Genomic DNA, 14,968 nt, shown 5'->3' with positions numbered 1-14,968 from the left:
TGCGCCAATCGAAACTTTGTTATCAATTTTCTGGGCAAGTTTCTGGACGATTATGCAAAAAGATACTGGGTTAGGGCGTTGAGAGCACTCTGATACTTACAAGGGAGCAGGAGGTTCTGGACAACGTTCCCTAGAACAGAAAGCGGGATTAAGGGAAGTTTAATAGGTCAGATTCGTACGACAGAAATTGTAGAAGAAAACGTTGATCAGCCAGAGATTTTTTCAGTTAAACGGTGGAGTGATTCTGTGGGAGCCGAATGTGCAGAGGCCAGTGATCTGCCAGTGCCTCAATCACAGTTAGGTGCTTCGAGCTTATGTAGTCAATCTAATCAAGCAACTACCTGAGTATATTGTGGAGCAGTATCGGTCCGCTGATAAAAATTTATAGTCAATTATTGAGTGAGTCAGAAACCCTGTTTCTCATGAAACATTTAAGCGTGTAAGCGTAAAAAGCGTAGTAAAAGGGTACCAGGAGAAAGAGCTGTTAGTCGACTATAGACATACAAAGCATCAACTCACTTATTATTTATATGATTCATACTAAGTTCTGGAATTAACAGCATATAGTCGAACTTTGCACTCTGACTGAAGTTTGTAGCACAGTTAAAGATGTATAAGACTATTTGTGTTGTTGTAATCACCATGTGGTCAACTGGAGTTCGTGCGAATCATGAATTCTTTCGAGTATAAAGCGGATTGTGACAAACGGCGCGATACAGCATCCTATTGTGCAGGTTTTGCTTAGAAAGGAGAGAGTATAAAAATATCGAGACATAAGGTCAAGTCCACAGGCATACAACGATGCTCTTGAAGAAAAAGGTGTGGGCCTCTTTGGTCTCGTAGCAGTAAGAAAAGCTGTAACAGAGGGCGAAGCATACGGAGAAAAACAACAGCCAAGAGGCACCGCCGTTAGGTTGGTTATGTTTTATGACTGAGCTTGTAACCGACAGATCCGAGTTAAATTCGTCACTCATGCGCTTCGCGTTTGACATGTAGTATCGTGTGCTTGCATTCACCAACTCCACTCCGACTGTAGGCTAGTTGAGTGAGGTATAGATGCACAGATTCAAATAAAGGACATCCGGCTAAAGCCTACTGCACGACCTCGAGTGCCTATTAGACCTTTCTACAGGGAACCATTAGACAGAAAAATAACAATGAACATCCGCTGAGTGCACGTCGAGTCCGATTTTAACTATAGTGAGATCTTAAATTCTGGAAACTAGAAAAAACTGTATATACGAAATATTATTATGTAACAACCACTATTGAGTCAGACATACTGCTAAAACAAGGTATGAAAATGAGGCCTAATTCAATTTGGTCAAGCATTAACACTTGTAATTCCTACTCAGTTAATCAATATTACATATGAAGGAACGAGCAACAATATAAATATGTATATGCTAAATAAATTTAAGAAGAATCCATGCCCGGCGTAGCTTTGCTGTCGGAGAGGCCTTGACGCGTCATGTCATGCACAAATTCAGAAATATCAGTAAGAAACATTTATATCAATTTTGCTATATTAGAACGAGAGAAGACACCTTCCCCCATTCACTGTATCGTAATGTCTTATCGTAATGGGAAAAGTAGTGGTCTGAGCCTCTCCTTGGCTTTTAGACGAATACAGCATCAGTTCAGCAAGTGGTTTAAAATTAACGATTGCAAAAGGAGTCCAAACCAGCTGATCGTCTTACCGTAGAAGCTATAAAATTTTATTTCACCTTGTAGTAAGTTTTGTTATCCTTTGGTGTGAGCTTTCCCATATCATTACGATTGACCCGTATTTCTACTGTCTGTGCTATAGCTGAGATATGGGGTCGATAGCAAGTGCGTCGCCGCGGGTAATGCGTCGTATGTTTGGAGATGACAAGAGCCACTCACTGCCACCTATAGCCCTCAGGCTTTGCCTCAGTCTAGAACATTAAGGTTCTGATGCATTTTTAATCTTGGCAAGAGTAGCGCTTACACCCGGCCCATCTTTCGTTGTTCGAGACAGGAACAACACAGTCACAGTTACCAACAAACCCACATATAGAAATACACGTAAGTCGATACCGTAACGTGGACATGCAGAGCACACACACAAGCTTTCATAGCTCCGGCCATTTTGAGCTTACTCTAGACTCGGGTCGTTTTCGAAACTTGAACGAAAACTCGTTCCATTGGTGTTGCTTAATGCTACCTTTGGCATCCTTTACCCAGATTGCTGAGGTTCTGTCGTGCTCTTGCGGACTCAACCTAAGCACCTTGTAGCTGTAGTTACCTCCTAACCTTACCAGAAAACCTTACTGCCGTTAGCCAGGTTTATCAAAAGTGGTGTCTCTGTACGTACTAATGGAGACGCTAAGCTTTCGTTGCGTCGAGGAGAAATGCATTTTTTTCCGACTTGCAGGGCATTGGTCTTAAAGGTTAGCGTAAAAGCATCGCCAACTGTTGCTAAAGCAGTACGCTAAGCCGTTCTCGCTTTCTTAAGTTAAGAGCCATGAATTTACAAAACATCCCAATTTATGGCTTGGCTATCGTACTTATAGCCCATTAATACAGCGAAGTGTGAACTTCAATTAATTAAATGAGCTGTCAACATAGTAAAGAAGGAGCAACAAGATATAAAAAAACATAGTGCGAATCGTTTTATAAAGAAGACATTTGGAACAGAATTACTTATTCCTCGACACTGTTAGAACCTGCAGTGCACATCTTGGCGCACTAAAATCAATCACTGAAAAACCGGAAAGAAGAGACGCAAAGACAAACACGTTCCTGTTCAGTGATTAACCCCTGCCTTTATAGTCAGCCATCAAACATACAGCAGGTGTCGCAGATTGATTCCTAGACGGACTAGCGGATAAACATACAGAAAAACATACTTTATTACGTATTTACGGTCCACTATGCAGTTCTATAAACGTATCAGTATACATATATATCTCCAGCATATAAAAACTATTTTATTTCGAAACTGCGGTAATATGCCCTATGTACTTTTTTTAGTATAACTCACTGAGTGTGCGACTACAGCAAGGCACATTTTGCTACTGAATTTAGTTGTTTGGCCGATACTACAGTAAAAATCACCAGTCGTCACTCACAGTTTGTAGAAACGTTTATATAAAATACTATTACCCGTGCAATCTTACATAGCTTATCGTTTTTCTAATTATTGGTGTCAAACAGACCTCTGGTCGTGTGAAGGTAGTTAGCTGTGGGATAGAACGGACTAGCGATCTGATAACGTCTCGTACAGCAGTGGCCCGAGTGTTGTCTACAACATCTTTATCCATTGCTTTTTAAAGAGGAAGCAACCAACGGCAAGGACGAATAGGCTCGCCAAACTGTAGACGGTCCATCGTGTTGATATAGCAACGCCCACAATAGTGACAAGAATACTTTTCTCTGTGGACACTCATATCCGGTCATGCAGATAAAGAGATACTCAGACAAAGGGTGCTAAGGATGCTATTGGGATAGAGCAAACACAGCGACCCACATTAACGACGTACAAATAGGCACACAAAACTGAACCCGGCCAAACAGCGAAAATGCCACCGTCCAAAAAGCCGACACGAGCCAAGAAAGATCATATGTATGATCATACGCATTCATTCAGTGAGTCGGACCTTACGAGTGACAATAGTGTGATGGACGACGACGGGCAAGCGCATGGACGTGCAGATGGGCAAATAGACAGGCCCACGGATCACTAGTTGCTAGACGCTGTTCTGCTGTATGGTTATTTAAATACGCAAACGACACTTAGGTTGAATATCATGGGCCACAAGAGCTGCCTTTATCCCGCTCACGTCCTTGCTATTCCTCAACTCTATTTTCTATTGCCGTCTTCCCCGTCGCCCCTTCAATTTGCCAGCTTACAAACTTTCCTATGAACTTGCTTACCCGGTTACGCCCTAGGCACATTTTTAGTCGTGCGTTATTCCTGCTCGCTACGTAATCACAAAAGTCGAAAGAATCAACGCATTCTGCATCTTGCCACTTCAAAATTGAGCTAACTTCCGGTAGATGGCTGTGCTCATATCTGTCCTCGCAGGGAAAGCCGCGCAAGTGGTCGACGGCAATCGATGCTGGCTGTGTTAATTATTTTATAGCTGATGTGGATTGAATGATCCACTTACTCTTAGCCGAATCTGGAAGCCGTGTTAGTCAACGTGCTTTTGATTGACAGTCCGCCGAGAAGACGAGGATAATACAGTAGGAACACTTAGTAACGCAGTAGGGCGTAACGGCGTTGCATAATCCATTTACGTTGTGATTACCTTGCTTCGTAAAGGCAGATGCAGGTTATCAAAGGCATGTCGTAACACCATAGGAGGAACAATGCCGTAGAGTAAAATTCGAGTCAGAGGATTTCTTGGACGCGGTCGACGGCCTTAATAGAGTCGCTTTCGTTGGTGTAGCAGAAGCAGCAGTCGGAGCAGAATTAGCTTAGTTAAGCTGTCAGAGCAGCCTATCCGGGACCTTGGTCAGATTGCAGACTAAACGATAACTAAATAATGTAGGTCAAAAACGAATTTATTTACCTGTATAAATACACAAGGGTGGTATAGAACAAGAGGAGATATATTCAAAAGAGATAACCTGCTTGCTCCTTGTATATAGTTAATGGAGCTCAGTCAGGCGGAATGACGCACCATTATATGGTGATCAGACCATCCAGCCAAATTCTGAGTCAGGGGGGTGTTAAGGGTGGAGATGGAATTGGTAAAAAACGAAATGTTTTGACAAATCGACTCAGCCATTCCCCCATTATGAATAGATAACTTAACTAAGCGAGGTTTTACTTCGCGCTGCCCCGAAAACTGTTCCGGACGTCCAAATGATACAGCGAGTCAATCATGTTACTATACAAGCTTTAAATTTTTTATCAGAAGCGTAAACGTCGAATAATCAATTTGGCCTATCAAGCGTTTGAAATATATGCTTGAGGTCGGCGGAGTGTGGTTGCACATGTGCAAGGTATACGTATTGGTTTGAGCTGAAGAACAGCGTCTTTAATCACAACTGAGATGACCGAGGAGTAGAAAGGATTAATAATAATAACTCAACTTGTTAAACATGCGCACTGTTCTAAAGTGACACATATTTGAAAGCCTAAAAATGGCCATGCGCAATATATCTGGGCATGTTTTTGCGCAAGATACACCCTGTTAACCTTCCTATTCCACTGCTGCGAACATTGCATGATATAGGTTTGATCCGGGCACGGTTATTAGTCATCAAGTACAACTATTAGAAGTTACGAGCATACGCGCTTAGCTTACCCATCAGTTTTTGTTAGACGATTTACATTTTAAGTGAAGGAAATTTGCCAAGTCTGCATCTATTTGATTAAAGTATGGTAAAATGATGCTCCAATACGGCTTGTTGATGCACGCTGGGAGGAAACTTGCTGCGCATAGTTTGTTTTGCCTAGCTCTCTTAAACTTACCAAGAAAGCCGATATAAAGAGTAGTTATTAGTTCCTGACGATGCGCGTACACGACGGAGCCTAGAAGTTTCCACGTGCCGCCACGGCGATCCATACGGACCATACGCAAAATTTGAAAGAACCGCAATCCTCGGAGAGCCGAGGCAGCGAATTTTTGGGTCCCGAGTGCCAGAACGACGATCGACGCCACTATTACGACTATATCTGCAATTTAAAATACAGAAATATGAGGATGATTAAAATGTGCATATACGTACTGTTATCGAAGGTAAATAGAGTCACACCAATGTGTGGAGATGCAAATATATATGGCAAACATATAAGATTAGTTAAGAAGTAAGTACAGCAGCTAACGCAATACCGCTCCTGGCTGGTCGCCTGTAGTTGTCCAAATGCGTTTATCTGGAGCCGATAAACGTGCTAAAGTAAAGCTCGTTCCAGAAAACCAACTTGCAGCCATTTCGAAAATCAGTTCGCTTCTCTGTAATTTACACGAGATCAGCTATTCTCCCCCGCCAGGACAAATATTATAGTCTTGTGCGGCTGCTTCAAATCAACAGTTCACGCAAATGCATATGCGGTTGTCAAAATGACACCAGCGAAATTAACAAGACAATGTCCACGACAGACAAAAAGTAACGCAGACCTCATACTTCAACGACCTCACCCGAAGATGTATTTCCAATATTTAGATTAGGTCGTCGACAAAAGAATGTTTATTATGTCGTTGATTGATCACAAAATGCGTCATGTGTCAACAAAGTTTGACAAGTGTCCTTTTTGGGTAATAAAGCCAATGGAATCGATAGTTCCCTGTTCAGTTCTCTCAAGACTAAGGCAATAAGCAGTCTTCATATCCTCTTTAACGAAAAGGCTTTTATATTGATAGAAAATTCATCAGCAGAAACCATCGCTGACTCGCTCACGAGCAAGAGGATGTGCCTCTAACGCGTAAAAGCAAGCTTTCGGTTCAAGGTTCACGTCCTGAGTGTGCTGTCCTCTGAAGGAAACGTGATGTTACCGCTATATATCCGGATGCATCACTAGAGAAGCTTATCTCTATAGCTAATAAACAGTTGTACCATTGTGGGTAGCTAAAGCGCCCAAAGGAAAACTCCAAAACTTAAGATCAACCCGCACGGTTAGCGCAGGGTCGACAGTTTGAGAATATGAGCATGTTTTGGAATGTCTGGATATATGGCCGCTGAACAGCCCATATTTCAGTCACTATCGATAGAATGTATCTGCGCAAGAGCCCGATCCAATCCACGTACAAAAAAACAAACGTATGTTGTTAAGCATACAATACAACAATTTAAAACGCATGCACAACTAATAAAATATGTGAGGCCTGAAACCTCTAAAGGCTCGTTGTTACTGATCTCCTTTCTCAATTTGTTGCTCGAAATACCGTGCAAACGGCTCCATTACCCTACGATTGACAATATTTTTTTAGTACAATAGTTATTTTTTTGTTGAAACAGGTTTGAATTTGAGTCACGATGTTGAAACACGTTTAGTAGAAAAAGTTTGATATCTCCAGTCGATATGAAACTAGGAAGCTCATCTGTTTTACAGCTGACGGTAACTCAACTAAAACAGAGGCCCTATCTAAAAACACTGCACTTTTATCCACTCGTTATTCAAATATTAGCGGTCTACATTAATGCCAATGAATCTATCCGGTTTAACGTATTTGCACTAGCGATCGAGCATTCATTGAAGCCGACTCATCTTCACGGTACGACAAGAACGTAGAGGAGTTATCAGGATCATGATATTACAACGCTGCCGATGATCAGTACGCTGAAACAAACATCTACGATCTTAACTTAGTCTGACGATTTCGGTCCCAATGCAAGCACTACTTAGGTCCACCGAGACAATTTATTAGAAAGGTTCTGATCGGTCACTGTTTAAATAGCATCGACGATAAGTGTGACTAAAAAAAGAGCCCTCTTCTATGGTTTCCTTTTCCTAACGGTTCCTCACGGTTCAGGGTCAGAAACCGCCGAAGCACCAGAAAGAAGATAACCTAGAGGTACTGTCAAGTTATTGCACCCTAATCCGTGAAAGCAAAACGGGTAATTTTGTTCCGTGCGGTGATCTTCTCCATAGTCAGCATAAAAGGTTTGCAACAGCTGAGCCAGTTGCCACATTCTCCCAACAATAGTGTACGGAAAAGGGCTGAGCATAACCGGAATGACACGGATAGTCATATATAATAATTTGAAAGAAGGGCTTTACTGCGGCTTTTATATTATCGAATAGCTTGGCTCAAAGCTCTAGTATATAAAAAATTGAATAGTTTGGCGAATGAAATATAACTCGGCTTATACACTGAACGTATTAGTACCGCAATCAATATTTGAAAAGCTTTGCTGAACCACGATAGTATCGAGTATTGAGGTAGCCTCTCTGATAAAAGAAGAATAGGGGTTCAATCTACAGGAAGCTACTCAAATCTTTGCTGCCTTATAGGCTGAGAGAGTTGCTAGGCAATTGCTTTAAAGCTCCTTCCCAGAATACAATGCCGAACCAGGAGAAGAGCCTCTACTGGTTCGTAATGCGCAACGATCTTTGGGAATTCATTTTGTAAATCTGGTGTACGTTCCACCCTGTGCTTCTGCAACAACGTTACTTATCGATACTGAATCTGATCAAAGACAATTACCCGAATAATATTATGTTTTCTCTTTCAATACACTTGAAGATGTGTATGATGTACATCTAAACATTCGTCATGGTCTAACGTTCTATTGATTATATAATAATTGTACTTATTCCATAAAATAAACAACGTGTGATCAAATCGGTAGGTAGGTACGTAGGTAGGTAGGTAGGTAGGTAGGTAGGAAAAGTTGAAAAAAATTAGCAACGAATTAGGTCCGTGCAGGTGAAGTCGTATCCAGAAATCGCAGCAATAATACGAAAGTATAATAACAGGCTGTCCTGATGTACGTAAAAGTGAGAATCTATATTAACCATCACAAGAAATTAAACTATAGGAGGTCACACAAACAGCATCAAATTTATTATTGGAAATAATCGAACTGTTACACGCAAGTTACGCTGATTAACTTTTGAATTAGCAGACGAAATTCAGCTGGTAAATACCCCATTTTTCTATACATTTGTGAATGCAGTGTAATGTAGTTATCTAAACCAATTTCAGAACGAAAAACAATTTTTATGTCTTGAAAATTAACGCTCAGTGGCCGACTTTTTGTTGCCTAAAGGCTGCAATGCTCCGGAATATCATCGAACATTGGTGAATATATTAAGCAAAGATGCCTTAAGTACGTGAATGGTAAAAAGCTTTAGGAACGGGGATTGGGGTATTGGAGAAGAACGTAGCGACCCATTCCACATATAGCAATGTACAGAGTCGTAATCCGAATACTGAAAATGCAACAACTGGGTAAATGATTGGTCCTACACGATTTAACTTCAGGTCCGTTGTAGTATATTCCACATGCAAATTACGGAATCTTAACAAGAAAAAATCCCCCTGCCGCATACAATCGCAATAGGCGTAGCGCAGCTGAGTCACTACTGCCAGCAGGGAGAAAAGCCAGATCAGAGAATGGCGACGCCTCGGGAAGAAATTGAGCGTTAACTTCAGTGTCGGATGTAAGATAATGGTAATATCTGCGAGTGATATCAGGGGCATCTGTTGCTATGAGATACTTTCCGAAAATGAAATAATAAACGCGTACCGCTGTTTCGAATTCCTCAAGAGATTCATGGACCGTTGGCACTTCAATCCAAAGCACACAGTTTGGCTACTTAGTAAAAAGCAACCTTAATTTCTTTCTGGACAGATCAAAGAGATATTCGACGTTAGCTTCAATCCGCTCGTTCTCCCGATCTACCCTCGTGTCATTCATTATAAAGTTTTCTAGGCCCTAAAAAGAGCGATTAGTAGGCAAGCAGACCCCACTTTCGATCTACTTCGAGAAGCCATGCATCGAGAAATTATATATAGGAATGCGAATAGCAGCTAGCTGCTAACGCACTGAGACAAATCTCAACAGAAAAAGTACGTCTAACACATACAGCTATTGATACAATTTTGCCATAGTAGATGATGATGTTCCTACCGGACTGGGTCGACAACACTTCATTGGACATCAATCAATTCAGTTGGTTAAATTGAAGAGACCTTCCATCTCTCCATGTGGGCGCGATAATTATGAAAAATATTGCTTACGAATTTTGTGTCGTATCAAAAATGATCGATAAAATAAAGGCACTGTGATATTCAGTTATATTCGCGATAGATGTAGACGCGACGCTATGCTCGTACAAATCCTCTAACAAAATACGTAGAGACTTTTAAGATCAATGCAAATTTTATGCGCAAGTACAAACTTCGAATTGTAAAGCTCGATCAAGCAGCTCCTTAAGCAGGCATAGTTCAGTATCATAAAAGACAACTACAACGTGCAAAATTGATTAAGAATAATGCTTAAAAAAAATCGCTAGTTTCAGAGGCAAAGCAAGATATAGACTTTCACAAAATTGTCACGACGTCTTTGACAGACAGGTGCAGAACATGCGAGTAAAGCTGCTTACTACCGACCGAGTTACCACTTATACATATGCCACTTGTAAGGGATGAATAAGGGGGGTTGGAAAGAGGGCCGACAAAACTCTTCTGAGTTTTGGCTTCTTCTGAAGCACAACTTGGTTGGTCGCAGTTACAGTAAACTGTTCTATATTGACCGTTGACATGTATGTTGGCAGCGAAAAAATAAGAGCAAGCTCTTACTCCTCATCACTACTCCCTGTGGCCGTAAATGGACCTCGGCAAGTTCATCTGGCAAACTGCTAATGCCGGATGTTACTTCAGTGCGTCTAATGGACGCGCAATCGAAATTGACCTGACGCATATAAAGTTTTATAACCCTGGCTTTTAGAGAGGAGGGCAACGGCAAGAAAGGTGAATTAAAACAGGAGCAGGAAATGGAGTTGGGGGAAGAGAGATAGAGAAGAAATGGAAAATATGCGGCCTCATGTTGCAGTCCATTGGTCTAAATGTCCTATTTGTTGTGCATGCTGTCCTATAAATTGGGAAGGGCTAGATGGTGCTGAATCCTGAACTGTTGTACCTGATATGGTTGACCAGATGGCGATGGCGATGGGATATAAGGTAAACTCATGTACGCCTGCTAGTCTCTCGCTAACAGCCATTGCTAATAGTAACTCAGTGTTTATCAGCGAACCAATCAGCAAACAAGAAATGAAAAGTGACGTGAAATTCGGTCTGTACTGCGGTAAGAATAATATATCGAGTCATATAGATTCCTTGTTTCATCGAGAGAATGAGTAGCAATGTGGAACGGCTATCTCGCCAGGCATTTGCTATAACTGCATCTTCTATTGTAACAACTGTATATAAAGTTCTTCGTAGCAGTGAACGAACTCCGTCTATCAGTTTGTCGACCACAAGATCTCTGGTGCCTTTTTCAAAGTTTCCGCATTTAAACTCAGCCATTGAACCCGTTGTGTAGGAAGAAGGACTCTACGAAGAAGAAGCCAAGTTGGAACAAGCGTCCAGCGTACACCATAATGGTGTACGCTGGACGCTTCACTGCTGCTTTTTTTTTATATATGGCCAAATTTTTCCACTTTTTGTTGATCAACGTTAATTCTACATCGTGTTTTTCTACATCTTCTTGCGCATTTTGCAGGTAACTTTTGAAAAACTATTCCGAACGTTACTAAGATTCCTTAAAGACAGATACGAGCGGGGGTTAGGACACGAAACTAGACAATATTTGTACTACTTCGTGCCGACGTTCATAAGATACAAAAAAGTAATTGTACATGATCAAATATCCTTGATCTCTAACAGAACACTGCGCCCTCCTTTCTCCCTCAGGAATTGCCCTACTTCTCTTTCGTGGTCCTCTAATATAATTCAATACGCTAAATAATAAACCACTTACTCTATCTGAGCCCACGAATAATTTGCATGAGTACTATCATTTTTTCCAAGACCATCGGGCGCTGGTAGTCGCTAACGCTAACAACAGCACCACGACGAAGCAAAGAAGACGTAGCGTTCCATGCGTGCACGATTTCGTTTTCCGCTCCTCGTACTCTATTTGCTTGTTCTACTAGAGCTACTGACATCCTCAGGGCTGTTTGACTAGTGACTCATGCTTTGTCGAGTCGCGAAGCTATGAATTGCGAGAAAAGGGGGGAACATAAGCCAGAGGTCAGTTGGACGCTTCTGGATAGGGCATCGTTGATCCCGTACTTCGACACACGCGTTGGTCACTCTCCAGCATTCGCCGTAGTCATCTCTTCTACTATTACAAACCGACCGCTCTAATTACGGGGACTACTGTTCTATATTTTTCATCCTATTGTATACGAACTAGTTGCCCATGGAAGCAACCAGTCGCTAGCGAGCGGTACAGGTCGAACGCCCTGAGTACGAAACCATACCATTATAAAGGATGATCAGCTTAACCTCAATTTACTTTTTAAAGCAATTATACTACAAATAGCATTTGGCTTATGTTCTGATGCCAAGCTAATTAACTGCTAGTATATTCTTTTGGAATCCAAATGGACTGTCCATCATCATTTTGGAAGTACATGATGCTAGATGGATTAACGGGCAGACGTAACTCGAGTAGCAATTGCATCGAGTGTTTATATTTTATTCAAGGCCACCATAAATTGATGTGGTATTTAATTAGAACCTTCATTCAGCTACTCTGTAATGATTCAGTATCATTATTTAAGTGAATTTCAACGTCTGAAAGTCTAGTTACTACGACGGCTTCGTGAAAAATTCGAGACGGACATTCCGCAATAGTTTTTTATGATAGAACATTTGCAAGTGATTTTACCGATTGTCACCTAGTAAAAATATTAGATAAACCTTAGCAACCTTGAATAATAGATGTCAAGAAAGATTGGGGGTGAAGGAGCACAGGCGATTAGACAAGCGCATATGTGCCGTAAAAAAACAGTTCCGCCTTAGGTTTCATGTATACGAATTTGCGTTACAGTAAAAAGGACAGGTGCCTGTTTCTTCTACCAATACGTCTACATTATTATTCCTATAAACTAGATAGTTAGCTCTTAATTAATAATAATGGGTATATATTATTTGGAAAGTTAGCAAATGTGCCGTAAACTGTTTAGGTGAATTATGAATATTAGCTACAATCGTTGACCAGGAGGTAAATACCTAAATTGCCTACAAAAACGATTATGTACTCACCGATAACACAAAAGGGGCTTCTCAAAAATCGAAGTCTTCCCCACCATCCTTGGTATCTTGAGCGGCAGCCAGCCGACCAAAGTCGACAGAAGAATTCAATAGTGAACCAAACGACCATTACGATTTCCATCTGCAGGAGGATATATGACGCCTTTGCCTCGTACGTGTCGATCGTCGCAAATACGCTAAGAACGAGGCAGGCGAACACCATGCAGAACCTGTAACAATCACCAACCAACGCATAAACTATATATATATATATACACACACACACATGCACTTATTATGTTTACTTTAATATGTAAAGAGAAAGCAACTGCTAGGCTTTTCATATCTATCTGAGGTAATTAGACCACCTTAAACAAAAAAAAAAAAGCAGAATGCTGCGTAATACGTAGTTGCTACACCCTGCATGCTATTTTGTACCTTTTACATTTGGCGTACCGATGTAATAACGGTTGACTATGTGAGCAACGGAAACCTTCAGTTGGAATAAAAAAGCGCACCCGGAAAATACATATATTTCCATATCTATAGCGAGATTGTATAATCTACTTCAGACGAACGTAGGGTGTCTTAACAAAGATGATATTAAATGCTACACATTAAACAACAACTAAACAACAAATTTACTCAAGTTGGTAGTGCAGAAGGTACAAAAACTTATCGTCTCGAATAAGCTTACTAAAAATTCGAATATGTCAGGTGCACATAAAACATTAGGTTCATGTAATATTGATTTTGAGCTTGCAGTCAGGTGTGCTAAGCTAAGATTTGGTTACCAAATACGTGGCGTAATCGTGACAAAAAATAAATGAATCTGTACTGGATTCATTGGAATAAGATTAAAGATTCTGCCAAAGTACAATTTATAGTATGTCAATTTGGGCGCAGTCGAACTATTTATACGTTAAGGTCTTCACGTTATAAACTAAGAAAGTCTTTGATATGAGGTCATACATATATGCAAAGGGCACTCTTGGTCGCATCAGGAGAATGAATGTAATGTCTTAAGTGTCTCTGTCGAAGAAAAGGTTTTCATTGTTAGAAGAATAGTTATTAGTTATTGACTCCAGTTCCAAATAGTAGAACATCGTATAGTAGGAAATGTTTTAATAGTTGTCATTTTTACCCTATCAATAATGCAACACGTCTGAACCTAAATAGCCTTTCGCATTTGGCTCTCACGAAGTTTCGCGTGGACTGAGCTTCTCAACGCACATTATGTGGATAACCCTGATGCATCCAATGTTTTTTCGAGGAATGTTAGAAACGTGATTTTTAAAAAATACCATGGAAAAGTACAGCTCCCTTGACAAAAAAAAATTGCGAAACTATGATTTACGGAGTAAGAAGGGCACCTGACAGTCACCTGCAGATTAATTCTAAAAGCTTTAATCCTTTGATTGAAGAAGGACGAAATCATCTACTTTGTGAGAAAACTTGTACAACAGAACTTTAAGTTTACCCATTTAGATGGGCAAGCCTAGACGCATGCTCTTTCCCTCGTTTTATGGAAAGAAAAAAAAATATTCTGTTTGCAATGTCTCGCTTTTTTTAATTTATGCAAAATAAATTTGTCACAAGCACTTGGCTTCGGTGCAACATTTCTCGTAGCTATGTGTAATATAAATTGCTTCTACCCTTGCAAGGGCGATTTACAAAAGTTTGCGAAAGGAAACTTGGTTTTCTTCCAGCCTTTGGGGCAGGGTCGAACTATTTGTGTTGTAAGTAATGCTTTGATGTTTGTAATTGCGTGAAACCGTTTTTATACAGTATCCCTCTGTTTATGTGGCAGGCGTTTGTGTTCACGTAAGTACATATCAGGATAGTTTTGTAAGCGTATATTTTGGGTAGTACCCTGAAGTTTGAAACAATAAAAGAGGAAGGGAATTTACAAAGCTTTCTGCTGACAGTAGTGAGCTTTTCTAAATTTGGTCGAAAAACACTGAAGAAAAACGCAGCTCTAAAAACTAATCTTGGTAGTGCTTCCAGCGGTACAAAAGGGTGACGCGAAAACATATTTAACTGGAAAAATATTTCGGTTGATTCGTCCATTGATCCGTCTGTTCATCTTTTACCAGTGAATAACTACAGGGTGCTGGCTCACGTCTCCCTAGCGATAATAGGGACTACTCATTGCTTCGACTGAAGTTGTATAGGTTACTTCTCGTTCTAAATTATAGAAGCGTACCGCAGTTCTTCAAATGTGTGGCATGCCAACGCCACAATGGCACTTAAAGAAAATTTTCCGTAGTTAAATGGCTAACGAA

At 40.7% G+C, this 14,968-nt stretch overlaps 1 protein-coding gene across 5 annotated transcripts in view; it reads right to left on the bottom strand.

The window, feature by feature from the left end:
- KCNQ (KCNQ potassium channel) overlaps positions 1-14,968 on the bottom strand; it is a 162,444-nt gene that overhangs the window by 72,838 nt on the left and 74,638 nt on the right. For all 5 annotated transcript variants that reach the window (XR_002680410.2, XR_002680407.2, XM_022833411.2 and 2 more), the window contains exons 2-3: positions 12,696-12,913; positions 5,450-5,653 (exon numbers count right to left, since the gene is read on the bottom strand). Coding sequence is in view for 3 of the 5 variants with exons in the window: in XM_022833411.2 (XP_022689146.1) it covers positions 5,450-5,653; positions 12,696-12,913 (422 nt within the window). In the remaining 2 variants the exon portion in view is untranslated. The remainder of the gene's footprint in view (positions 1-5,449; positions 5,654-12,695; positions 12,914-14,968) is intronic.

This window comes from Varroa jacobsoni, unplaced genomic scaffold (assembly GCF_002532875.2).
Source record: "Varroa jacobsoni isolate VJ856 unplaced genomic scaffold, vjacob_1.0 scaffold_44, whole genome shotgun sequence".
Taxonomy (NCBI): domain Eukaryota; kingdom Metazoa; phylum Arthropoda; class Arachnida; order Mesostigmata; family Varroidae; genus Varroa; species Varroa jacobsoni.
Note: the sequence above shows the minus strand (reverse complement) of the source record. Positions and strands in the feature narration are given on the sequence as shown.